The sequence below is a fragment of the Rhinolophus sinicus genome, linkage group LG04 (assembly GCF_036562045.2).
Source record: "Rhinolophus sinicus isolate RSC01 linkage group LG04, ASM3656204v1, whole genome shotgun sequence".
Taxonomy (NCBI): Eukaryota; Metazoa; Chordata; class Mammalia; order Chiroptera; family Rhinolophidae; genus Rhinolophus; species Rhinolophus sinicus.
This window is the reverse complement of record NC_133754.1, coordinates 55,443,208-55,469,813: the sequence shown is the minus strand read 5'-3', so window position 1 is coordinate 55,469,813 and position 26,606 is coordinate 55,443,208. Positions and strand designations below refer to the sequence as shown.

Here is a 26,606-nt window from a genome sequence, read left to right as displayed (position 1 = left end):
TATGATGTGCATTGTGCATGCATTCACGTGTACATGCACGTGTGTATCAATCATGTCCCTAGGCCCCACCCTCAGCTCCTCTGTTTTCTGTGAGAGCCCAGGAAGCTGAGCTGTAACAGGTGAGTCTCATGCAGACACTCTGCAATCTATACTTCCAGGAAGGCTCCAAGGACCCGCCTTTCTAGTTTTGTGGAATGGCATTTGCTGAAAGTCAGAGGGGCTGGCCCTGGGCAGGGACCACAGGCCCAGAGGGGTGGTGGAGCTGCTGGGCTGGGAGCGGGTAGGAGGCAGAGGTGCCTGGTCCTACACACTGGTCCTCAGGTGGGCGTCCAGAACCCACCTACATTTGCATTATGTTCCTAGGAGTCTCAACCAGGGACATGTGAAAATCTTTGGTTGCCACAGCTGGGGGTGGGGAAGGACAGGGGTACTGGCATCTGAGGCCGAGGGTACTACCAAACATCTCACAAGGCACAGGGCAGTGCCCACAACATAGAGTCATCTGGCCCAAAATGTCAAGAATGCCACAGGTGAGACCCTGGCCTAGATCGGTGAGAGATTTTAAGAGCTGGGATCCTGGTGAAAGACCCCTGGGTTCAGCCACCACCCAGCCTCCCAGTATAGAGAGAGTCAGACACGAAGGGTTAGTTACTGTTCTGGGGCACTGACAGGTGATGGTCCACGCCAATCATGAGGAGGAGGGACAAGTGCACATTTCCACTATGAATTGTAACTTGTGTAGGTTACGGTCAAAAATAATTTCAATTTCTTAGTATTTGAGTTGTACAGCAAAAAAAGGTATTCTAAGAAACATCAAGTATTGAATGGATGCCAACCTAGAATTTAAAATTTGATAGAGATCATCCAGGTTTCACACCTCGGGTGGGGGAGAGGGGCTGAAATCCTGAAACTACACAGGGGCTTGGAGTCACTCCCGGGAGAAGCTCACACAGTAAATCCGTTTAGATAGGACATAAAAGGGTCACAACTGCATTGGAAACGTGGCCATTATACACCTGAAAAAGAGGGAGTCTGGGAAGTACGAAATGACTAAGCAGCAAGTGTTGGTTTAACTTGGCAATAGGATCAGGAACCCTAAAAAGTTTGCAGCAACAACAGGCCAGAGCTGCAATACATACTAACACTAAGAAATATTTTTATTAACATAAAGCCATATGGATATATTTTAATACCTTTTACTGGTCTTTATTAACACTGCACAAAAAAACTACTATTCAATGTTGTGCTCTTTGACAAAGTAATTCTACACCTGGGAAATCTAGCCTAGCAAAACAGGTCAGAAAGGGTGAAAAATTTAGCCATAAAGCTGCTCATTGCCGCTTTTCTTCTAACTGGGAACCACCTAAATATCCAACAATGGAGGGCAGTTCAGTCAATTATCGTGCCTTCATAAAATACTGTATCATTCCACCATTAATGTTAGTTTTTCTTCTGAAATGTTACTGGCTTTGCTTCCCTCATTATAAAAACTGACATGAGTCTCTGAAAATTTAATCAATAAAATGAATTTCATGAAGATGGAAGTTTAGAAAATACCTAAATTCCACCTCCTTGGAATAACCAATGCCCAGCAGTTTACAGACTGCTCCCTACACACACAGAGCAAGAGAGTTGGAATTAAAAACCGAGCTGACCTCTGTCAGAACCTGACCGTGTGCCAAACACCCTACAAAGAACTTCACCCCTCACTAAGCCTCGCAGCAGATCAACGACTAAGCCCTCAGCAGTCCCATCTCCCTGGAGCAGGCCGGCTGACCCCGAGGCTTCGCAACCCCACTGTCCATGCGTGGCTCGCTCAGGGCCACCCTGTGGCCTCGTGGGTCACACAGAAACCCAAGGTGCCGTGTTCAATGGCCACAGAGCACTGCATTGAAGGTGTGCGCACACCGTCATTTATTAGATCAATCCCATTTTGTTGGCCCTACAGGCTGCTAATTTATCTTATATTTTAAGAAATTAAACATTTATTAATACTTAGGATTAATATAAAGTAATATGTATAAATTATAACACAATATAATAAGTTCATAAAACCATTGTTTTGTCAATACTTAATGCTGAAATTGTCTATCTTTTTAAAACTAAGATAAACACTGAGGGCTGACATACTCTGCTCTGTGGGACTGCTAGGTCAAAGGTTAAATGCTCACTGATTTAAATAATAAAGCCTTCAATAACACAGAAAAATACATACAACAAAAGGTAAAGTAAAAAAAGCAGGGAACAAAATTATTTGTATGTTGTGATCTCAAGTGTGTTAAAAAGAACATAGAAAATTTAACTTAACAATAAAAGGTAAATGAAGAAAGCAGGTAACAAAATTAAATATACATTGTGACCTCAATTGTGTTAAAAAGAAATAAGGAAAAAAGGATCGAGGAACACAGTCACTTAAGGCAGTTGGCAGTGGGGTTTTTGCTGTGTGTGAATTTTTAAAACATAAAAGACATGTATTACTTTTACTTTTTAGGGGGAAGAAACCAATAAGAAAGCTGCTTTCCACGAAGGGGACAAGCTGCAGGCACGTGAAGCACCCTCGGGTGGGGGAGGGGCTGAAATCGCTTCCAGGGGGTGATGGACCCACTGTCTACACAATGAATCCAGTTCTGAACAGCTGAGGAATCAAGGTTGTTTGTATGAAAGCTGGGGGGCTTCACACTGCCAGGTGACACAGTGTCCCCACTGCCCACCCGCCTCGGCCCAGAACTGCAGTCACCTGGCAGAAAGCCTTGTGCCATTAGAGGTCGAAACCGACGACGTGATGAATACACTGCCGAGTGATCCCTGAGCCATTTCTGAAAAGAGAAAGAAAATAAAGCAAATGTCATGAAGCAGAGACCAGAAGAAACAGAGGCACTCATGCTGAAACAAGATGGCCACGGCACCTGGACACCTGTGATGGGTCCAGCATTTCCTGGGCCATGCCACCTCCTGGAAAGCAGCCCTGCTCAGCCAGGCCACAGCCACCGACCAGCCCTCTGCGAGAAGGCATGGAAGCCCTTAACTGGCGTGTAGTCACTGATGACGACACAACCGTGCCACTGAATCTAAACTGTTGTCATAAAGCAGACAGTGGGAACCAAGGGGGACGAAGGACCAGCATTCACTCCCGTCCTGGAGACAGCGGTCTGTACCAGGACCAGAGTGAAGGTAGAGACGTCAAAGACGCGCCAGCTTCGGAGTCCCGGCCGGCTGGCTGCTGGAGCCTGCAGGACGGGCAGGAAGAGCCAGTTTCCCTGGACGACCCGACGCCAGAGGCCCACTTGTTCTGAACGGCTCAGGAGCTCTGAGTCCAATCCAACGCGATGGCTCTCAGGGACAGATCTACACCAAAAAGGTGGGGCGACGATGGCAGCTTTTTCTTGCCCCAAAGCCGATTCCCCTCTGTGGCCAGGATTGTTCTTAGCAAAGGAGTCAACAGAACGTAAGCCAGAGAACCAGAGTAACCACTGACCAAGCAAATGCTTCCATACTCCAGCCATCAGTTAACAGGCACAGAACGTCAATATTCTTGGTTCCTTTGCAGTAGTGACCAATCAGCTACCTGAGGGGAAACGTCCAAGCCTATTCCACTCCTCAGAGAACTTCAATCTCTCTTTTTGGGGGCCTTACCTGGAAGGTGAAATCCTGACTTAACACCTTCATATAAACTGCATGGGCCAACCCACAAAATGCCACTGTGGACACCATTCGGCAAGTGTCTCCGCGGCTGAAGGCCCCGTCAGATGGCCCTCCTGCCTCCCGTGCCCACATCTGCAGTCCCCAGGACCCTCTCATGTCCCCGCGTGTCACTGCTCTCAGTGCAGTGAGCTTGAGCCAAATTAGCAGAGGAGAGCTGAACGACTGGGGGCTGGGGGACTGTCCCCACTCAGCCACCATGGTCACTGAGACCGACTGACCTGTCACATAGGGTTCCAGCGCTTTCGGCACCAAACTTCTTGCCACTTTGAGGTCTTCAGCGGAGCAGCTTCCGGATTCCAGCCCGTAGGCCATCCCCATGCGCTTCAGCACCTCTATGTCATCATGGATTTCAAACGTGTTGTCAAAATTGAACAGATACTCAAATCTGGAGGAGAAAGTCCCTGTTAGAAAAATGCCATCTTCAACAGAGATGGACGCGCTTGGTTCCTTGGGTGCCCTTTCATCTGGTGTCTACAGAATCTGTCAACTCAGAAACAGTGACCTGGGAGACTCAGGTGGCACCGCATATCGTCGTCTACGCTCTGGAGGCGCGGCCCCAGCACGTGGCTGGCTGGTCCACCTTCGGTTCAGGCTGCCTGGCTCCCAGGACTAACAGTGAACACCATCTGCCAGCTGTGCTACGTCTGAACAACTGTCCTACTAACAATCCTAACAGGTTTGATTTATTTTCCTTTTAAAAGAGAGATGCATAATCAGGGGAATGAGAAGCAAACTTCTCAAGTAATTATGCCAAAAGATGGTATTTAATTACAAACCAGGCACTTATATAAATTAACCAGACAGGCCGTTAACACCGCTGACTGTGCCATTCTTCTTTTCTGACTTGAGACCCAGTGCTGAGACCGAGCAGGCAGGCGGACAACCTACTTGTCATTAGAAATGCTGCAGTCGATGACAGTCTTCTTGCTGGTGTTCACAATGATGAAAGGCAGGTGGATGACAGAGTTGGGCGGGGGCGGCCGGCTGGCCTGCTGCTCTGCCTGGCGGTTTCTCTGCACCAGATTCTTGAAGGCAATTTGCTACAAAAGATGAGCAATCAGCACGACGCTCGCACCAGTCATCGCCGAACCTAATCCCTTCACCCCAGGCACCCTCAACGACCCTCCCTGACCCTCACAAGACAGCAGAAGAGTCTGGGTCCCCCTTTGGGAGATCAGAGAAAGAGGGGCTGCAGGATCCAGTGAGCTGCCCAGCAAAAAAAAGCACATCCTGAAAAACCAAATCCCCAGAGAACTGAGACTGCAGACGCAGGCATTCACACCCTTCAGACAGAAACCCCCTCGTACAGAAGGAGGACTCTGGAGGTTACAGTCCTACCCCTCACTGGGGAGGGGTCCGCATGTGCCCATGACTGTCCCCTCCACACGCCTTAGGAGGCAGGCATTCGGTTGTGGACCGGGAGCTTCCCAGGACAGCAGAAACAGCGAACGGGCTGGTGTAGTCTGTCTCCTTGGGGACACGGTCCTCAGGCCTAAAGCCAGAAAGCCAGGCCCTAAAATGACCTTTCCGAAAGGGCAAGATAACTTCCCTGCCATTAATGTCAAGTCAGGAAGATTCCCTCCCTCCCTATCCAGCCTCTCTGAGCTGCCCGGCGCTGGGACCCAGGAGCTCAAGGCCGAGTGGGAGACAGGCAGTGACTTCGATTTTTTTTAAGTAGCTATGAGGTGCTATGGATGCAGAGAAAGAGAATAATTCACTCTACCGAAGGCAACTGAGTGAAAGAACTCTGGAGTCTGGAGGGGCTGCTGCCTAGAGCAACTGCCCTCCCAGCCAGAGCTACGCCCATGTGTTGTTCCATTGCCCAAGTCCCCTCTGTCCCCTGGCTCTGACTACTTCTCTACCTGCCAAAACCCCCTCAGCTGGCCTCCCATGGAAAGGGTCCTGGATGCCTCTTTTAAGGGCAACAGAGTTCCGAGGTGGGGGAAGGCGCCTCCATGCTGAGCATGCCCTGGGCACCGCTGGGTGCTGGGGCAGATGTGCCAAGCCCCACAGTGCCCCGTCCTGGTCTTTTCCCATGTTCTTAGATCTCTTGCCCTCAGCACTTAGGCTTGTCCTCAGGCCCCACACGCTTCCCCCCAAGGGTCTCACTTGCTGCCACAGCTTCTCAGACCCCGACCCTCTGGTCCTTGGACACAGGCTCCCAGGGCTCCCCGACACCCTGCGACTTGACCGCAGGGCCTGTGGCCTCACTGCCCTGAGGATCCACAGGCATCTCAGTGAGTTGCTAAGGCATCCTTCCCTTTCCTAACCAACCACCACTTCTGCTGGCAGCTGCTCCCCATGCCACTGGCAGGGACCCCAGTGCTGTGCTGCTTCAGTCCAGGGCCCAGTCACTCCCTCTCCAGCAAGATCTTCACACGTGTTTGAGTTTTTGCTTCTAACCCAGCCATGCATCTCCAGGACCCTACAAGGGTAGGCTGATGCTCAAGGTCGTCTCTGCAGGCCCAGGGGACGGCCGCACATGTTCCCTGACGGAGTGTGCCCGAGGGTACAGGGACGGTGCACTGACACATGCTCCATGACCACGTGTGCTGACCTCTGAGCAGTAATTGCCAACACCCACCTCAGGTTCACTCTGCATCTCACACCCCTAGTCTGGAGGCTGGTACTCAGAACACGCTTCAGACATAACCAAGGAATATTTACATGCTCCTTTCCTAAGGGGCCATCCCTCCTGCCATTTAGACATTTTCTGACAAGTGACACACATGCTCACATGGTTATGCTCATACACGTGCATACTCACACCTGCTCGCACACACGCGTGCATACTCACACGTGCTCACACATGAGCTTTCATATGCTCACACTCACATGTGTACACACTCACACATGCTCTCACTCTCTCTCTCTCGCTCTCTCTCTGGGAACAAGGTCCATGTCCATGAGAGTTCATGTCAACGGCACAGGATGAGCTCAGTGAACATGCATGAAATTCACATTCAAAATCTCAAAGTAGAGATTTTATTTACCACATAGGAATATAATGAACTGTGAGATACTGCTGTTGAGGAAAAACTACATTAGTAGAAGAAAAATGACCTTGCCTCCAAAGATAAGTATTTTATTACCTGTAAAATAAGTTCTTGAAGTTGAGATTGTTTCTGTTTTATTCTTTCAAGTCTTCTTTGTCTCTCTACCTTCAAAAATAAACCAGCAATACAAGAAATCATCACCATTTGTTGAACATAGCTTATTTTAAAACCCCCATCAACACCATATCACCTAAGGAGGGTCTTGCCAAAAATGTTTGCTCTGAACCTAATGGTGGGGAAACAGACCAGCTAGAACATGGCACATTTTACAAGAGACAGGCGACTTTTCTTCAATCTCAAAGCTCCGTATTCTTCTGTCTTCTCTCGTTTTCTGGATGTGGCTATATTTTGTACAAGTCCCACAAGTTAGGATTCAGACTTGCGTGCACTAGAGTTCACTGCCTTCGCCTGGCCTGACACCTCCCCACCCGCAGTGAGTATCAGCACAGCCCAGACAGGCTGGACGGACAGACAGTGCACCAACGGCAGACGGGCAGTCACGGGCCCAATCAGAGACTTTGGGAAACAGGGACACACTTGTCTGCCTGGTCCAGGCCAGGCACAGACAGCACAAGACCCTCGCAGGCACTAGTGCTGCAGACAACAAAACCACCTGCTTTAGAAAGACTGCTTGGGGGACAGTTTCCGAGCAGAACATGAAAGGTTAGCAGTGCACCTCTAAATTCTGACATTCCTGAGCCGAGTTGGTGGGCAGACCGATCCATTTGATTTCCTTCTTCTCCTTAGAGATGATGTTCATGGCCATTAGCACATTTAAGGCATCATAGACTCGCCGTCTGATGTTCTTCTGGTCATAAGCCTGAGGGAGACGGAGCGGGAGTTTGCAAAACATCCAGGACGAATCACAGATCAACATTTAAACGCTAGACCCTGAACATAAAGAAGTGCACCGTCTGCTCGCTTCGTGTGGTACAAACCCGTCGCAGCAGCTGCCAGCCTCGCTCCTAACACATCCTCACAGACCTGGCCAGTGCTAGTGATGCGGGATGGGCCCGGCAAGAGGGCATTTCTGTAGGGGGGAGGTCACCCGACAGGGAGAGCCAGAGCCCGGGCACAAAAACATTTGGGGATGGTGGCACATCGGACCCACAAAACGGCCAGATAAACTCCTTTGTACTCTTCTTGGAACTTCTGTTAGAAGTTGTTTCAAATAAAAACAGAGGGAGCTGTGCAATGCGGTGCATTGTGTGGCATGTACTTACGGATTCATTTGGTAAGATGTGATTATCGGCGGCGCTGAACTCTGCGACAAGCTCGTCAGCCACCTCATTATAGGATGTGGTTCCCTTCCTCTGTACCTTCTCACAGACCTTCATGGAGAAGTGCCTCAGGCCCTTACCGTTCTTCTCTCCTTTCCTGTTGCGTTTCCTTCAAAAATACAAAGGAGAAGTAGCACCCTTAGCCTTCTTAGATCCTGCCTTGAATTTAGACACACATCTACCTAAAACGGCTAACGAGCTACACAAGGGCCTGGCGTCCTGCTGGCTGGAGCTCCCAGGAACGGCCACAGGGGACACTGGCTCGGTCTGTGCAGAGCACACCCAACACAGCAACGGGTGTCCAATGTTTCCTTTCTTTCTTTACAGGCCAGACCTCACATCTATGCCTTCAAGTCTCAGGAAGGATGGGGCTGCTGCCCGAAAGAACGGGACCCAGTACATATCTGATGCACAGCGATCCACTAAACACTGCTTCTTAAAAAGATGTCAACCAACATCAGGAATTATGGAAGTTTTACTGCAAATTTAGGACGTTTTAGGGCAAATGTAGTAAGCTAACAGACAAGGGGATGCCGAGACCTTGAGGGCCACATGGCAGCGGGCGCCAAACGCTGAACACCAAAGTGTGCTATCAGGTCAGGAGGGAAAACAAATGTTTAAATTTTTTAAGTCACTACGTCAAGGAAAGGGTCGCTCCAAGTTTCTAACTGGATGAATTTTGGGGGTTGATGGTCTTTGCTTTAGAAACAATACAGACATGATTCTATAGCTTTGTTGTTGTTTAAGAAAAGTCGCAGAGCTGACCTTCGAGTAAAATCATTTTCAAATTGGTTTGCTGCAGTGGAAGAAAGGCTCAGAGTCACTGTGCTGGAGCCGTCCAGTGGGGCCACAGCCGGGAATGGCAGTTACATTTAGTTGCAGTGGGTGAGGCTGCTGCAAGAGCCGCCACATTTACACGTCATTCCCTAAGTGCTCCTTTCCGGTTGCAGACAATGGAAAATGTCTAAGTTACTGGTGGGCTCAGAAGCCAGCGCCCTCCTCTTCTTCTGCCAAGAGCTGACCACACTTCATAGTGTAGCCATCACCCCAAAACTACAGGGGGACAGCTCTCCCACCCTTTACAGTATAACCATCACCGAAACTACAGGGGGGCACCTCTCCCACCCTTTACAGTGTAGCCACCACCCCAAAACCAGGGGCCGGGGGCAGCTCTCCCGCAGCCCAACTTCTCCTTTATGAGGAAAAGCGTGCCTTGACTACACACGTATCTTGGGCATGCACTGAACATTTTTCAATCCTCTGGCATGACGATTCGCCCCTATGGCCACAGAACTGGAGGGTTACAATTCTAGGCAATGTGCTCACCCGGCAGACCAAGGTGAGGGGTCTGAAGGCTGGTTCTGTGACACAAAGTGAGTGTTAGGGGTGTGTGGGCTTCCTACCACGATAGTGTTTGGCGCTGCAGGTCTCTGAGGCGTACCAATTACCTACAGTCAAAAAAGACAATTCAGAACACAATCAGCAATCTCCCACATACGACGCTGCCATTTTATCATTTCTCATTGTCTACAGCCACTGCTGAACTTTATTAACAACGAATAATCAGAAAGAACAATGACAACGTGAGTCCCCAACAGCTGACACTTTGCACTATGGACGATATCACCACATCTCTTCTGAACATGTCTTTATTTCCCTCTTTCAACCTCAGCACCTTGTTTATGGAAACAAACGCAGAAGGAGGCATCCGACAGCCTAAACAAGCCCGACAGAACGTGCACATCTTGGGGGCGCGTGGGCCTCGATAAGGTCCCGTGGGGGGGGGATAAATCCCGTGTCCCAGCTACAGGATTCAGTGGGGCACTCGGCGCATTTCTATTTTTCCTCTCGCCCTCTTTTGTTTCCCTTCCTTTTAATGATACAGATAAACAAACAGAAAACAGCTCTCAGAACAAAAGGAATACAGTGCGAGACTCTGGTGTGCGTGTGGGAAGCCCATCCAAATGACACTTTTGTGGGGTATCCAGGCACCCCCCACAGCACAGGGCAGGGGGAAGGGAGGCAATTAGCACTGGGAGCAAAGGCAAGGACACACAGCCCAGGTCATAGGGACGGGGATGGGTGGGGGCAGCGATGACCTGCCCTCCCTCAACTGTCTGGAGCCTCCAACACCCATCGCTTCACCACGGGAAGGGAGAGCCTGCTCTGTCTTTTGACAACAAGGACTCAGAACTTTGGTCCCATCAACTAATACTCAAATATTAGCATGGAGGACGCACAGACATTGCCTTGTACAGCCAAGTAAAGTTCCAACTTTTCTGACAAATACTGTATGATCTCACTTATATGTAGAATCTAAAATAAACAAACAAAAAAACTCCAAGCTCAGAGGCAGAGGTAGGAGTGAACAAAATGGGTAAATGGGTTCACAAACTTGCAACTGTAAAACAAGTCACGGGGGTGTAATGTATAGTTAGTAACACTGTACTGCATATTTGAAAGTTGCTCCGAGAGTAGATCTTAAAAGTTCTCATCACGAGAAAAAAAAATCTGTAACTACATAAGGTGATGGATGTTAACTAGACTTATTGTGGTGATCACTGCAGTGTGTACAAATAGCAAATCATTATGTTGTACACCTGAGACTAATACAGTGTTGTATGTCGTTTATACCTCAATAAAAAAGTAAAATAAAATCTCAACTTTTCAAAGATCTTGTTGTGTCACTCTATCTGCACCGATGACTTGACCCAGGAAACGATTCGGACCCATGACTTGTCAGTTACTATGCAGCGAAATGTCTCAGTGACGTTTAACATCAGGCACCTGAGCGAGGGCAGCACACACAGGAGGGCAAACTGCAGCCTCAGGGACTCACGGTGGCCGTCTCCTGGCTATTTCAGTCCCCTTCTTAGTGGGTGTGTTACCTGCGGTGGCCCTGAGACAGCTGACCTGACACTTTGTAAATTATCCCTAAGTCCAGGTCACCTGTCAATGTTAATGATCCACAAACCACAGAAAGGAAAATAGCTCAACTGAACTGCATTCTTTTAATTCACGTTTCCAATGATAAGAGCTTCATCACAGCGCTTTTTAAACTGTAGGTCACCGTCATTCGAAAGCCATGAAACAAATCAAAGAATTTTCTGAAAAATGAAACAGGCTAGGAAAGAGAACTTTCGTTTCTGTTGATAAGTACGTGCATTTACGGGGCACTCGGTGAGGACATATTCCTCCTAAGGCTCGTGGTCCAAAGCGTGGGCAACATGGAGGCCTGGACACAGTTGGCTCCATTCCCAGGAGAGCGGCCTGAGGACACAAGCAAAGGCCACACGGGCAGGCACACGCGAGCCCTACCAGCCTCACGTGCTGCTCCTCTGCTCAGAAGGGGCTGCCTGGCTTCAGGGTCAGTGCCCCGCCCAACACTCAGCCCAGGCCCTGCGACAACGCCCCCTACATCCTCTCCTTAGGCTGCACCTGTCCTGCAATGAGAATGGAGGGCCAGAGGGCCAGGCACACAGCAGGTGCTCAATAACTGCTCGCTGTGAGAATGGCCTACCTGGGTGACAGGACAGGTGAGCAAGGAGGGGTCCTCAATCTGCCGGCTGTCACCCAGACCCTCATGGGGGAGCAAAGGCCGCCCATGCCTACTGGTTCTCTCTCTTTGCTTTCCTAGTTCCACTGTTTTCTATTTTACATAAAAATCTTGCCATGTGGGGAACACCTCAGCCTGGGCTGTGAGCCGAGCACGCAGACCATGCAGACCATGGATTGGGCGAAGTGGGAAGACCTGAGCCCCAGGTTACATGTTCACTCACATGCAGACGAAGCCTCACCTCCCACGTCAGAATCAGCCAGTCCTCTTATTTTTAACCCTTTGGTAGATAAAGATTTAAGAGACATTTGCAATGTGTAAGCTTTAATTCACACCACTGGGATTTTGCGAAGCATGAATTACCATTACTAGCTTCACCCAAAATAGCTTGATTCAAATCAGCAATTTAACTTTCAGACTGATGAAGTTTAAGGTGTACTAACACAAAAATTATCATGTAATTTCCCCCAACTATTTATACTGGCAATAAAAACAGAACTGTTGCTATCATTAATGAGGTAGTCCCAAGCTAAATTCTGCTATAATACACAATACCTATAAAATAATGTGAATTAGAAATGAAAATATAAAATGGAATATTTAAATATCAAAAAGGCATTTATTGAAAAGCTGTGATGTGGCAAATAGCGTCTATGTACTATTTGAAAAATCAGTTATTCTATTAAGCGAATGTCATGTTTTACTGAAAGGAGCTAAGTAACGGGGAACAATTATACACCTGCCGGGGGGTGGTCACCTGGGAAGTGAATGAGCTCAGGTGGGCAGTAACGCCCTTCTGTTCTCACGGCTGCACATGGCCTAGTAGGAATGACGTCAGCCTCACCAGAGTCACATCACAAAGAGGGCCACTAAAACCCCACACGTGGGAGCTGTTCAGTTGGCGGGGGGCAACACAGGATAGGGGGCCCACATGGTTCCCGGAGTACAGACCCACCTCTGGTGCTCTCCTGTCGGGCTGACAAGGGCAGGGACACACCTGTCATGCCATACACCCTGACAGCCTGCACAGCCCTAACCTAATATGGCCTGCCCATGGACACCACCCTCATGTCCCCGGCAGGTAACGTCCACCCGAAGGAGTGTGAAGGCCAAGGTGCGGCCACCCCTGGCCCAAGTCCATGCCACTCTACCTGAGCTCCCATCACACCTCAGAAGCCCGTCAGGCAGATTCAGGACCGGAGGGAATTCACAATGACACAGGAAGCTGCCAGGCCTGGGTGGAGTCCCCCCGTCCACCTGCACAGACGGACATGCCCAGCCAGGAGAACACATAAGCATTGGAAGACCACTGTGCTCTAACCACAACGCTCCTGAAATCTGAGGAAGGTGACTGTCTCAGCACTGCAAGCGTTCAACAGGAAGCTGCAGAGGGCAAACCTCCCACTCCAGCCTCCGAGCCAGAACCTAAGGGCTACTGTCCCGAATCTGCAAGCCCACCCCGCCCAGGGCCCCTTACCACTTGCTGTGCAATGTTGACATTGGACTGTCCAAACGTTTTTGGCAAGAGCTGCTTCCCAAGCGTGTTTACTGCAGAGGGGTGAACAGCTACTAAGGACACAACACCTGCAACACAAGGAAACAAGGTTAGTTCTTTTCTGAAAGTGACAATTTCAGGAAAATGATACTTCTAATTAGAAATTCTTATTTTTCCTACTTTCAATCTACGGGTCAGTTACAAACACCTCTACTGAACTTAATTCTCAGTGTAAGGGGGGCTGCATGTACAGGACTGCTTGCTCTCCCGTACAATTAGCCCCTCGTTGGGGTGCAGGGCTCAGGTACCCCCAGGCCTATCACCAACATGCCCCCAAGCCCCTATGTGCCCAGCAACAGAATGTTCTGGTGGGACTACAGGCTCTGGAAATAACAGCTCTTAAAAGGCTACAATTCTATGACAACTATAGAACAGAATACTCTCGGGTGAGAATTATTTTGATTTGAGGGCCATCACCACATGTACAAAGGAGAAGCCCCTATTCTGGTCACGCTTCTAAACCCGTTTCCCCAAAGCAGACGGGCGTGGGCGAGCTGCGAGGGGGGCTCCTGGCCTCCCCGGGAGGTAGCGGTTCTGTGGCCAGAGGCCTCGCACAGGGCTAACACAGGGAGGCTATTTTCTTTCATTTCCACCCAGTTCAGCATCACCATGACCTCCAAGCCACCAGGCATCGTCTTCAGTGTGGACCGGTCTAAAATTTCATTTCTGAACCCTTTACAATCTATGCACTTTAAAGAACAGGCTTCTTCAAAATTCAATAAGCAATGAATTTTGCTGCTACATATGAACATAATGGTTTCTCTATAATAACCTACACTGAGCAAGACAGATATTCATCCTTCCATTCAACTGGCTAAATATTAATATTTAATCAACAGCAACAGATATTTATTTTCTACAAATAAGTTTATCTGCTTTGAGTATTTTTCCTCTAAAAATAGAGATCTATCTTAACAAAAGCAAATATTTTAAAAACTGTTTTAGATACATGAAAGATATTTCAAAACATAAAGTTATTCTATTTTGCACTGAGAGATTTAAAATACAGTTAGATAATGTTACTTTTCAGATTCACATAGAGACTAGTAACTAACAAATTTCCAGGAATACTGAATTGATTCATAAAAAAGACAACATCGATTTTTTTTTGTTTGTAAATTTGCAAGTGATTCCCTAATTTTCAATGACTCTGAAGAAAGAAAACACCTTCTTCAAGTTCGGAAGCATGTGAGTCATTGCCAACAGCAGCAGCAGTTCAGGCATTTCTTAAGACACTGTATGTTAAAGCTTATTTTGCACGTCAAATTTGTGGAAGTCGGCCCCTCGACAGACAGGGCCAGGCGGTCATCTTCTATGACTACACTTGCAGGTGCAGCCACAACACACGCCCACTACGCAGGACAACACAAACCACCCTAGAACCACGGGAATGTGTCTTTCTAGAAAATAACATGCTCAGAGCCCCAATCTGGGACTCCCCTTTTCTGCCCCAGCTGGGGGAACGAGGAGGACTCTGAGGGTTTCGGGGGCAATGGCAGAGCTTTGAGGTAGAAGTGGATTGGGGCCAGGGCCCCCTTTCTTCCATCTGCTTACTGACACCATCTGTCGTTCTCACCAGGGTTTCTCTTTTGTGTTTTTACTGAGTGAGAAACTCTTCAAATACAAAGAATTATTTTGCAAACAGTGTTACTCCAGTACACCGAGAATTATTATTTTACTGTATTTGCTGTAGAGACTTGAGCAGCAGAGCTAACCTTACAGCTGGGACCTGCCCCACCCTTTCTTCCAACTACTATTGCTTGATGGATGCATTCAGTCCATTTTTCATACGTCTCTACCTATGAATCCAACAATGTAAGTACTGTCTGTATGGATTTTAAATTTAGAAAATGGTATATATTGAATGAATCCTGCAACTTTGTTTCCATTGGTTTTGAGACTTTTCCATAGAGATCTAGCTGACTTCCTTCAATGCTATCTCCTATTCTATTCTAATATGAATACGTAGATGTAACATGAAAATACTCAGCATGTTACTCGAATGCTGCAGTTGACATGAAAGGCTGAGTACAGGTTGCTCCCAGGTTTCTCTCACGCAGACAGGCCAAAGGGGACCTGGGTCCCCCCTGATGCCCTGTCACAGGATTCCCCACAGTGCCTGCCATGGCCATGCTTTGTGCACACATGCACGCACGCACACTCACATGCACCACAAACTCATACATGCAAACCCACACTTACACACGCACACACCACATACTCCCCCCAGCAGCTGGTGTTCCTCTCCCAGTTGGTTTCTGCCAACTGTTGACACTCAGTAAGACTTGTCACTTTCTGTCAATCTCAAGAATGAAATGATATTTTATTTTTGGTTTAATCTGGCCATAAAAAATGCTTAACACATTTTTCAAATAAAGACTGCCACCCACAATCTAATTATTGGGGGCAGGAAGTAATATTTTAGTTACAGAATGGGTTAAATTGTAACACAGCTTAGGAATCTACTCACTAGAAATAATATTGTTTCAACTGTAAAATGTACTACAAGCCTTTTTTAAAGGAACTATTATATAGTTCAAATGTAAATATTTTCAAATGTATTTTCAAATGTAACTTTATGAGAGAATTCCTTTCATGACAAGAAAATGAGTTAAGAGTATGTATGGTCTGAATTGCTATAATATAACCATTAAAAGAAAAAAACTTAAAAACCATTATATAAGCATACTTTTATTATTAGTAATCATTCTGTTAATAGCTATAGGTTTTAGGATATCTTCAATTATACAACTTAGTGTTTTTTTAAAAATAATTTCAACTAAACATTTAAAATTTTTCAGAACCTAATGTTTTAAGAGTTACTATTTTGCTTACCATGCCACAAATATTTTTTTTGCTAACTCGGCCAAAACGGTCAGGAGAACATGACCGCCTTGCAAGCAGCGTCTTCTCGGTGTTGCCCCAGGTGCCAGCAGGCGTTGCCCACAAGGGGTGTCGGGGAGCAGCGGGACAGCTGGAACCGCATTCTCAGTTCTTACTCAGGAGCTTCCTTCCTGGGCCATCACAGCAGCCACACCCACCCCATACAGACATGCTGATCATGGCTAGGCCTTGTCAACTCGGGAAAAACGGGCTCCTCCCTGGATCCAAGCGGAGGTGTGCCATGGCCCAAGGGCTGCCCTCTGACAGTATCAGCTCCAGGTCAGCCCTGAACCCACATGTCAAGCAACTTCCACACTGCTTCTCTGCAGAGCGGTCCTTTGGTGCCTTGGCCGCGTTTAATTGAAGAACAATCATCATCTCAGGCCCAGGGCAAGGCTGACAAGGCAGGATGTCACTGCCGTGCTTTAAGTGTCCTTTTGGGTTAGGACAGGACAGGAGAGGAGAACAAGCTGACGCTTCTGCTCCACGTTCCCAGGAGGGCAGCCACGGGACGGGGTAACCAGAAGCTCTGCCGCTTGCTCCTACAAGTGGGCTCTCCCCTCCCAATCGCTGCAGGAAGACCAGTTTGAATTCACCCACCATGCACGCACGTGAGCATGTGTGTGTGTACGTTTGGGATGGTGCTATTACCATGTCTCAAGAATTATAAAGCAACACTTAGTTTTCAGCCACTCATTGCTCAACTTTCATCTCTCCCGCCTTAGAACCCTATTCCAAAGCTGAAAGACTATACTGAGGCAGAGGGAAAAGTGTGCATCACAGGAGAATGCCCTGTCACCAGTCAGACAAGGACGGCAATGCAAGAAGCAACTTTTCGGGTTAATGCGAGAGCGTGTGGAGATGGGCCCTGCTTCCGAGGAGCTGAAGACAGTGACCGACATGCACCTAGCACGCAGGGCCTTAGAGCCCTTCAGGAAAAAGACAGGTTTGCGTCAGCATGAATCAGCAGGTTTTAGAGCTCTCCATCAAAAAGGTGCCAGGCAACAAAAGGTGGCATTAGGAACTGACAGCAACGGCTCAGCAAAGAAAACTGAAGTTTGACAACAGCATGAGGGAGGATGAGCACATTTCACAGCATTATGTCATGGACACCGGGTGTGGAAGAGTGTTCCCCAAAGAATAAGTGTGCACTTAAACATACATTGACATGCACCCAGAGTGACCACTGTACTTTTTCCTCCATGAGCACATATTACTTGTGTAATAAATTAAAACTTTTCCATCTGAAAAGGCAACAAGCATGATGAACTGCAGACAGAAACAAAGATAAATTATAGAAAAAAGGGCATTTGAGCTGTGGCCCCAGGCCAGGCAGGAAGCAGTCAGGAAGGGGTGTGGGCACCTGCGTGGTGGAGGAAGGCGGCCTGAGCCCCACAGCCGTTTGGCTGGAAGGGAAGACCCAAGTAGGAATCAGGAGAAACAAAGCTGAGAAAATGGGCCAGGCCGGGAGCTCATCCAGGACCAGGTGCAGGGGCAGGGCCTTGGGGGGGGCGGGGGGGCACAGCGCCCTGGACAGAACCTCGCAGCAGCTCAGGGCCAGGACACGTGAAATCGAAAACCCTGACAACACCACACATCGGTGAGGATACGGAGCGGCTGGGTGTGAAATGTGCAGCCACACATTTTCCATGTGACCTAGTTTCCTACTCCTAAGTGACTGCCTAAAGCACAAACGTGCGAGGAAAGGCTCATACAGCCTGAAGGCGCTGAGCAAACAACCGCGAGCGAGCAACCCAGATGGCGCCGCAACTACAGCTGCACACAGAGGCCACTGTCTAAAACCCTGCTTCAGGGCTCCTGTCTTCAGGGGCTGTGGACGCAAAGGCTATAGATTCAGCTCATCGTTCTGGCGGAAAAGGAACTTTTTGAGTCTCGAAGGGTGTGACTGTCAGCTTTATGTGTCACACCTATCCGCCCCCCATGCCACCCAAGTCAATTCCTGGAAACAAACCTCCTTCATAGACATGGCATGCTTTCCACCAGCGCAGCCTCTCTGGAGAACACTGGCAGAGACAGGGGCCTAGAAACACAGCAGCAAGGAGAGGAGGACGTGACGTGGTCAGGAGAGTGGGGATGCGGGGAGCAGAGTGAGGGCAAGAACCCCATGGCGCCACAGCGGCAGAGTCCACAGCGGGGCTCAGGTGCGAGCAGGTGAGGCAAAGCCAGAGCTCCGGCGGGAGCAGGCGAGGCAGGAACGGGGTGCTGGGTGTGGCTTCGTCTCAGGGTGTCGCGGCTTCTTATCTGACGGCAGCAGGGTTCCCACGAAGCAGCGATACGCAGGCCTGCTCCAGAATGCCCGACAGTGAACTGGCCCCACAGGCACAGGGCGCGGGGCAGAAAGCAAAGCCAGCCTGGTCCCTCAGAGCCCCCGCCTGTCCTGGCCTGGGCCCCTGTCCCTTCCTCATGCCCATCCCGCCCTCATTTACCACCCGACCCTCCACACTGAGAACCAGCTCGTTCCTTCAGTCACTCCAGACTGACTCCAGGACATGCTGCGGACCACTCCCCTGGCTCCCACACAAACTTGGGCCTTCCTGTGACCCTGAGCCTTTGCTAAGTGCACTTCAGGAAGTCACCTAGGCACCACTGAGTCAAAGGACATTCCAGGGCGAAGCTCATGGGGCTCCTCAACCTCTTGAAATACTAACAAATAACCAAAGTGAACAGCTCATTTAGTACAACACTGCTTACCATTATCCTAATCCTCCTGAATCAGGAGCGAAAGGGGGCTGCTGCTGAGAACCCTTCTGTCCTTCAGGGCACAAGGGCAGCAGCCACATGGCATTGTCCGGCTCCCTCCGGACAGCACAGCAGAGACAAATGGCTCCATTTGGTAAAAACGAATTCTCCAGAAGGAGCAGGAGAAACGTGGTGGCCCTCGCCTGTGTGGGGAGTGGGGTCGGGGAGACGGCACCGTGTGCCTTCTCTCACCTAACACACAGCCACAAGGTGGAAGGGATTGGGCCGAGTCCACTGCTCAGCACGTGACCAGAAAAGGCCTGGCGAGGAGGACACAGGAGGCCGGGCACACGCCCAGTGGCTCCCACGCTGGAGCTTTCGGGAGCAGCGTGGCACAGGCAAAGGGAGGAGTCAGGCGGGAGGGACGCATGCGCTGAAGAACGAGAAGCCGAGACTGAGCGGAAGGGCTGCAGCGTCAGACCAGCCCAGGAGGGACACCGAGCACTGCGAGCGGCCCAGGGGTTCACACCAAAGTAGTTTAGGAGAATCAAGAAACTGTTACTTTCCAATCCCTCCAATTCAACTCCTTGGCGCACGATTAGACTCAGTAGGATTTAAGCACATACTGGTTCCTAAGAAAGGAAAAGGAGACAGCCAGTGTGTGGTCATAAGCAAGTTTACTTGGGAGTATTCAAATAGAGGAATTAAAAATAAACGGCAGAATGAAAGACTTCCATCATTTCCAAGGGAGCCAAGCTTGTGGATTTTCTTCCACTACTATTTCTGCTTTATCACTTTATAATAGAAAATGTCATACCTCAAATTTCTGAAAATTTTAAATATCCAATTAGTTACACTGAATTTTCACTCAAGCAATCTGTGAATGTCAAAAATTTGTACTCACAGAATTCTGTAGCTTGATAGCTAAAGGTGTGCATCAGGGGGCTCCCCATCCTTGGATAAGAGGGAAACGGGGACGACAGTATGGCAAAAACGCAGGGCGCCACCAATGACATTCCAGAGCAGAGAAACCAGGAGACCAGGCATGGGCCCGAAGGGCGTGGGTGGCGCTGAGAGGAGCTCAGCCAGGCCTGGACACATGCAGACAGAGGGTGCGTGAGGCTCCGCAGAGCAGGGGAGCCTCCAAAGGCGTCTGAAGGTTAAGTCCCAATGCAACAGAGTGGATGGGGTACGAGCCCGTCAGCCACGACATGCTGGACTGGCTCAGTCACACGGAGGCCTGGCTCCACAGGGGAGGGTGTGGGTGGAAAAGGGGACGGCCAGGCTCCCATCCAGCGCTCGCCAGCCAGGCATGGATGTGAAGGGGCTGGGACACGGCAGGAAGACCAAGTGGGGCCCAGCGCTACTTTCAGATTCCCCCAAGGTTACAGTAGGCACCCAGAGATCACTTATTAGGGCCTCACTGTTAGAGTAAAAAGCTAATTTTATGTACGACAATCATGAGAAAACCCAGAAATAAGGCCTCTAGGCCCCCTGCCTGGCGGCCACAGATAAAGAAGACACGGAGCCTGGAGACACGCACAGCAACTTCATCCAGCCCTGCAAGCAAAACCTCCTTCAGCTGAAGCAGGCTCTCCCACAGGCCTTCTCTCAGCAATAGCGTAACAAGCTGCACAAAAACAGGCTTGCACAAACTTGGTATCAAAGCCCCACACCAACGCAGCTTTACAATCAGCCAAGCGTCACACATCAGCATTTTAAAGGTACATATCTTTGGATCCAGCAATTCCACGTCTACAATTTTATCTGAGGAAGTAACCAGCATGCTCAAATACATGTTCTCAGAGGTTTACCACATGTTACTTTTAGGAGGGAAACGGTGGGACCCTCTAGGAAGAAGTGGCTTTAATCAATCCTCCCCAAACTCCAATGATGGAGAGAAACACTGATCCCCAAAGAACCATTAAACACACACTCATACACACTCACTCACACACTCAGACACACTCTCACACACAGCCTCACTCTCACTCACTCACACACACTCCCTCTCACTCACTCACACACACACATTCTCACACACACATACACACTCTCACACTCTCTCATACACACACACCCACTCACACATAATCTCACTCACACACACACACACACACACACACTCACCCACACAGAGCTTACTGATGAGGAGACTCATTCGCCCCTGAGATGCGCACCGCACCGTGAGACCTCAGGTGGAGTCTGCTTCCGTCCGCTTCAAGTGTGGCCGGCCACAGAGCCCACGCCTGGAGAGCACATACCCACTCCCGGCCGTGAGGTGGAAGAAATACAAGTGACCTGTGTTTTCTTCTTGATACTTTTCTACATTTCCTGAATTTCTGAAAACAGTATGAGACTTACAAACCAAACCAAACTCAGCCACATGTGTATGTGCAGGGGTCTGTCCGACTCAGTTCTGCGTGTTACTCCGCCGTAGTCCATGTGGGGGCGCTCCCAGGCAAGAGAGAGCCCAAAGTGGGGCTTCCACAGTTGACAAGGGGCTTTCATATCAGAGCAATTCATAAATACACCAAACTTAACAGACATGTCAACAAACTCGTATTTCCAAAGTAGGCGCCCTTACCTTTTCCAGGACTAAGGTTCTGGTCTATGAAGACCTTTAGTTCCCCATTGGCTTCAATTAGACCAGCCTGCAGAGAGCAACAACAGTCATAATAAATACGACAGCTGATAGAGCGACAAAGCTGAAGTTGTCAACACACCGCCCTTGTCAGAGAGTGGTATAAAATAACACAGTGAGAAGACAAACCAGTCACCATTATGCAAACAACTGCCGAAAGCCATGGAGGGGAACGCCTCGGTCCTCCGTGCAGGCAGCTGTGTGGGGCCACCTCAGCCCATGAGTTATCAAAAAGATCATTTGAACATTTCAGGCTTTAAAGCTAAGTCCTTGAGATAGTCATGAAATACTGCTATTATTTATTAAATCAGCACATTTATTTTTATTTATTTATTTATTTTTTAAGGAGGGCGCAGCTCACAGTGGCTCATGTGGGGATCGAACCGGCAACCTTGGTGTTATTAGCACCGCGCTCTACCCAACTGAGCTAACCGGCCACCCCAGCACATGTATTTTAAAAGGTAACGTCTGGGGTTGGCAGAGGCTTACGGCAGGTGGACGTGAAAATTCATTCGACTTCCTTGAAAACAAACTGGTGATTCGGCCTGAGAACACAGCAAGGACCTTCGGGTTGGTCTGAGCCCCAGAACGACGACAAAAAAAAAGTGTTTCTTTTCATTAACTGGGAAGTCACTGAATGTATTTTTGAAGCAAACCGTTAACAGCTGCATGGAACTTTGGTTCAAATTTCTTGACTGCAAACTGTCAAAGACAAATGGTCATGACCAAAATAATTTATCTAGGTTTCCTGATCTTCCATAAACAACATTTTACAAGTCCTTCCCGTAAGGAGCGAGAACCTTGGGAATAAGTGAGCTATCGTGGCATCTGGTCAGCCAGGTGGAAGGGTGCTACAGCAAAACAGAATCATTTTCGACAACTAAGCCATTAAAAATCTTACAGTGAAAAATATCAGTAGGACAGAGTCTCAAGGTCAACTAGTTTCTACGTATGACTACACCAAACCAGTTCCCAGAGTGGCTCATCCTACTCTTCAATGCCCGGAGATATCGCACAACAAATTTTCCCCAGTCAAACCTGAATCCAAGCATCTAAGCCAAGCTCCCCCTCCCAATACATTCCTTCTAATTCTGCTCGCTATGAAGAGGAAAATCACTTGTGCGCTTGAAGACCAACCCAGACCAGACACACTCCACCTGCTCCCGGCTACGTGTGGGAACAGCATCCTGACATTTCCGTCTCCACCCTGCCCACAGGTGCACAGCTCCCCATTGGGACCACCCCGTCATGCACAGTGGCTGGTGTGGGGAGACCACGGTGGCACGAACAACACTAGACCAAGCCTCAACTCGGCCCTTTAAGAATACTACACTAGAACCACTTATGACAATGTGCAATTCAGGGGAGACGCTAGTTTGTCTCAAACCCACACCAACTAATTCAGGTATATACATAGGTCATCTGGGGTTGGTGTCATCACCCATACCCACCCCCCAACCCCAGAATCACAGCTTCAGCCTTCTCATGACGGTGCTTTTCTAAAACACCACCCCCTTTGTGGAACATGAGCCCCACAAGACAACGGAAAAATCAAATAAAGACCTCACTGGTTGACAATGGTGAAGTACGGCAAGAACCAACTAACTATAGTAGGAAATTATTATTGTTGTCTTTCCTGAAATAAATCTCACTATTATGGATTTGATTTGTGTGTGGTCAACTATAAAGCACCCCACTAAGTTGTGAGACCTGGCCTGTCATCTGCAGAGAGAACCGCCCACTCCCCACACCTGCGCTGCTCTATCCCCAGGAGGCCCGCCTGATGGTGCTCCCACAGCGTACCCCTGGGCGAGACAGAAGTCTCAGCCTCTGTCACTGCTACCTGCAGTACCAACCCACCTTCCTGACAGCCCTTACAAGAATTCCAGCATGACATGCAAACCTGTAAAGATCCACACACATGTGAACAATCGTCCTAGTCGCCCAGGACTAAGGGGGTTGATTCTGAGGGCTGCTGGGGCACTGGACCGCTGTGCTGAAGGCAAGAGGGTCCCAGGCCAGCTGCAAAGTGGTCATTGCGAGTGGTTATGGGTAACACCTCCAAGGATCTGTCTGCTGAAGATATAAACAAGATCTGGTATAAATAGGATCTACAAGGGGTGCAAACCAGGCTGCCAAGCACGGTCTCCAATCCCCAGCGTCCTGCTGCTGCAAAGCAGTCTTGGCATCTGGGTCCCGCTCTCCGGCACAAGTGGATGGCACGCTGACCCTGCGCAAGTTCTCCTCTCAGAACCTGAGGGCTCCAGGGGCCGTGAAGCATGCGGGGGTTGAACGAGGAGCCCACCCTGTTGCGTCTCCACTCGTTCTTCAGACAGTAGCACCGTCCAAGGCCATGCACCACACAGCACCATTGGGAACATAATTACCAGCACGAGGATATACTAAAGTGGATCCCATGACAGCCTCCTTGGGATTTTCCAACATGAAGTCACTTTGACAGGTTTACAGTTAGTACAAATCTTCAATCACACAACAAGTACTGACTTGGAAAAAATTATCATGGTTACACCACTGGATTTCTTCCTCACATCTTATAGCCCAGAAGCATCAAAACACAGGCTGTTTTTTTTTTAAATGGCATTACTGAAATTGCAATTAATTTCAAGTGCAATGGACTTATTTTCCAACAAAATCTTTATACTTAAAATGCAAACCTAGCTTCCTGTAGGAACACATCAAACTGCTAATTATTTAACATATAAACCAATAGCAAAGTCACTCATTTACCAAAAGTAACCAGGAAGTAAAGTGGGCTTCCTGCCTGTGGAACTTCACACCCCTGCCCAATCCCTTTCCCTGACTGTGGCCTAACCTGTTGACCAAATATGCAGGTCAGGTCTCGGGAGACCAAGACTTCTGTCTTGCTGGCTTGTCTCCCTGTCTCTTTCCCTGGTTCATTCACTCACTCACATGATGTGAACTGCCCCGTGGGTCCATGTGGCCAGGAACTGAGGGTGACTTTCAGTCAACAGCCCTCAAGGGACCAAATCCCACCAACAACAGGTAAGTGAGCCCAGACGCAGCCGTGCCCCCCAGGACCTTGGGTACCACCACACCTTCCGCTGTTGGGCTGGGGGCCAACGCAGCTGAAGCCAGACTCCTGACCCACAGAAGTTGTAGTTCCAGGTTGCTAAGTTTTGGGTAACCTGTTACAGAACTGACACAGGAGGCTGGTCAAGACGCTGGTGACCACGCAGCTCACTCTCCCACATTCTGTTCATGCACCGGCCTGTTTCCTGCATTAGCCACTTGCCATAGGTTTCTGTCCTTGCCATGGAAAGAACACTATAGTAATATTACAAAGTGATGAGACACGGAGCATTATGCAAAATAATGTGAGTTAGAGCTAAGGTTCATCACGTAAAAAATAGATTCCAAGTGGATAAAAGAATAAAGTGGAAAAAATAAATCTAGGACTGCTGTACCTGGCAACAGCCAAATAGGAGCTTCAGATCAAGCCTCATGCTAAAAACAATACAAAATGAATTAATACATATATTTAAATCTCTGTGCCAAGATCAGAGCACTCTTGAGACAGGGACGGGAGGCACAGGGAACTGAAAATCAACGCCTCTGAGCCAGCAACACTGCCTGAAAAATGCCCTGACAGCCAACCCATAAGCGTATTGAATCACAGTTCAGCTTTACCATAAAGGCAAGTTACCGGAAACAACTTCACTGCCCCTCAGCAGGATCAAATAAATGCAGGCACCTCAAACGAAATATCATCCTAGATCCCGCTATCAGCAAACAAAGCTTACACATTTTCAGACAACTGGGGAAACCCAAACACTAGTTAACTGGCAATACTAATGACTTACTGTCCATTGTTTTGGGTATTTGTAAGACGTTCTTGTCCTTGAGAGAGACATTAGAATACTTAATGAAATGACGTCATGTTTGTAATCGGCTTCACCATCACCAGCTGGGGAGAAGTATGGACGAAGCCTGGCCATGAACTGTGAGTCCTCAGGACGGTGACAAGGACGCAGAGCGTCACCATCGCATTCCCTACTCCTGGGTACGTTTGAAACGTTCCATAACAGTTTTTCTAAATTATCTATTTTTATATTTAAAATATGAGAAAGCTAGGACAAACTGTGGGGTAAAATAGCAGGGAAAGAATGTGTGAGTTCATTTATGTCAAGTCGTGTCATTTAAGTGTGTTTGAACACACAGCTAGGGAGTTCGTCCCCCAAATAATCAGCAAAATGTTAACAGTCACCTGGACTATGATTTCAGACGACTGTTTACTTCTGACACCGTCTGAATTTTTAAATAAACCCTACACAACAGGTCTTCACATAATATCATTTCATTAATGTTGTTTTGTTATAACATTGGTAAGATGCTGTAAGAACTTAACCCTTATTTATATCAATGAGCCCGTGGTAAAACTGGTTTCATTATGTCATTTCACTTAAAATTGCAGGACCTCTCGACGAGGACTTACGGTACTTTTGTAACTGAGTGAAGCATAAGACTATTGTCGTTTTCTAAACAAAGGATACAGAGTCCCAAGGATAACAAGATCTAGGGTCGAGGGAGAGATGAGCATGGAGGCTGAAACCCGACGATCTGAGGTCAGGACCCCACGTGGCATCCATGGAAAAGAAACCAAGATGGGAACAAGAGCCAATGGGGCAGAAGCCCGTGGCCAGAAAGCAGAAAGAGCAGGACGGAAGGTCAGAGAGCTGGCCCTGAGGCACAGGCAGGGCAGAATCGGCTGGGGAGCAAAACAGTCTGGATTAGAAGTGACCAGGTGAATGCCAATCCTTCCCCCACAAATCCATATCCTCAGGGGGAATCTCAACTCCATCAGGGAAGGGAAATGGAAGAGGTAGGAGTTAAGGAGTTAAATCTACAAACCCCTGCAGGCTCAGAGGAAAGGGAGGCGAGGTGTGGCAGGGGGCAGAGGGGGAATGTGTTTGTGGTGCCAGGACATGGATAAGACTGCCAGGATCTCTGAAATTCAAGTGAGACCCTGAGTTCTTTGCCAGGAAGCCATGATGTCAGCAAGTAACACACAAGTGACAGTTGTTCTTCTCCATGATAAGCAAAACTGGGACTCAGATAGACAGCCCAGGTTAACTTCTGTCTTCCTTAGTTGGATTTGGAGATGGCCCATCTCTTCCGGCTCTGAAACGCTGAGGTTCTCTGGTTGCTCTGCAGCAGCGCCTCTTTGGCCTGTCTGAGCCGTCAGAGCCCA

At 48.7% G+C, this 26,606-nt stretch overlaps 1 protein-coding gene across 8 annotated transcripts in view; it reads right to left on the bottom strand.

The window, feature by feature from the left end:
* TFDP1 (transcription factor Dp-1) overlaps nucleotides 1–26,606 on the bottom strand; it is a 41,088-nt gene that overhangs the window by 1,899 nt on the left and 12,583 nt on the right. For 5 of the 8 annotated variants that reach the window (XM_074329566.1, XM_074329565.1, XM_074329564.1 and 2 more), the window contains 9 exons: nucleotides 21,320–21,386; nucleotides 13,072–13,178; nucleotides 9,365–9,486; nucleotides 7,982–8,147; nucleotides 7,435–7,578; nucleotides 6,795–6,863; nucleotides 4,591–4,742; nucleotides 3,921–4,087; nucleotides 2,738–2,816 (listed from right to left, as the gene is read on the bottom strand). In XM_074329566.1, coding sequence (XP_074185667.1) covers nucleotides 2,738–2,816; nucleotides 3,921–4,087; nucleotides 4,591–4,742; nucleotides 6,795–6,863; nucleotides 7,435–7,578; nucleotides 7,982–8,147; nucleotides 9,365–9,486; nucleotides 13,072–13,178; nucleotides 21,320–21,386 — 1,073 coding nt within the window. Of the gene's footprint in view, nucleotides 1–2,737; nucleotides 2,817–3,920; nucleotides 4,088–4,590; nucleotides 4,743–6,794; nucleotides 6,864–7,434; nucleotides 7,579–7,981; nucleotides 8,148–9,364; nucleotides 9,487–12,745; nucleotides 12,852–13,071; nucleotides 13,179–21,319; nucleotides 21,387–26,606 lie in introns of all 8 variants that reach the window. The other 3 variants (XM_074329567.1, XM_074329569.1, XM_074329568.1) reach the window with 1 other exon arrangement.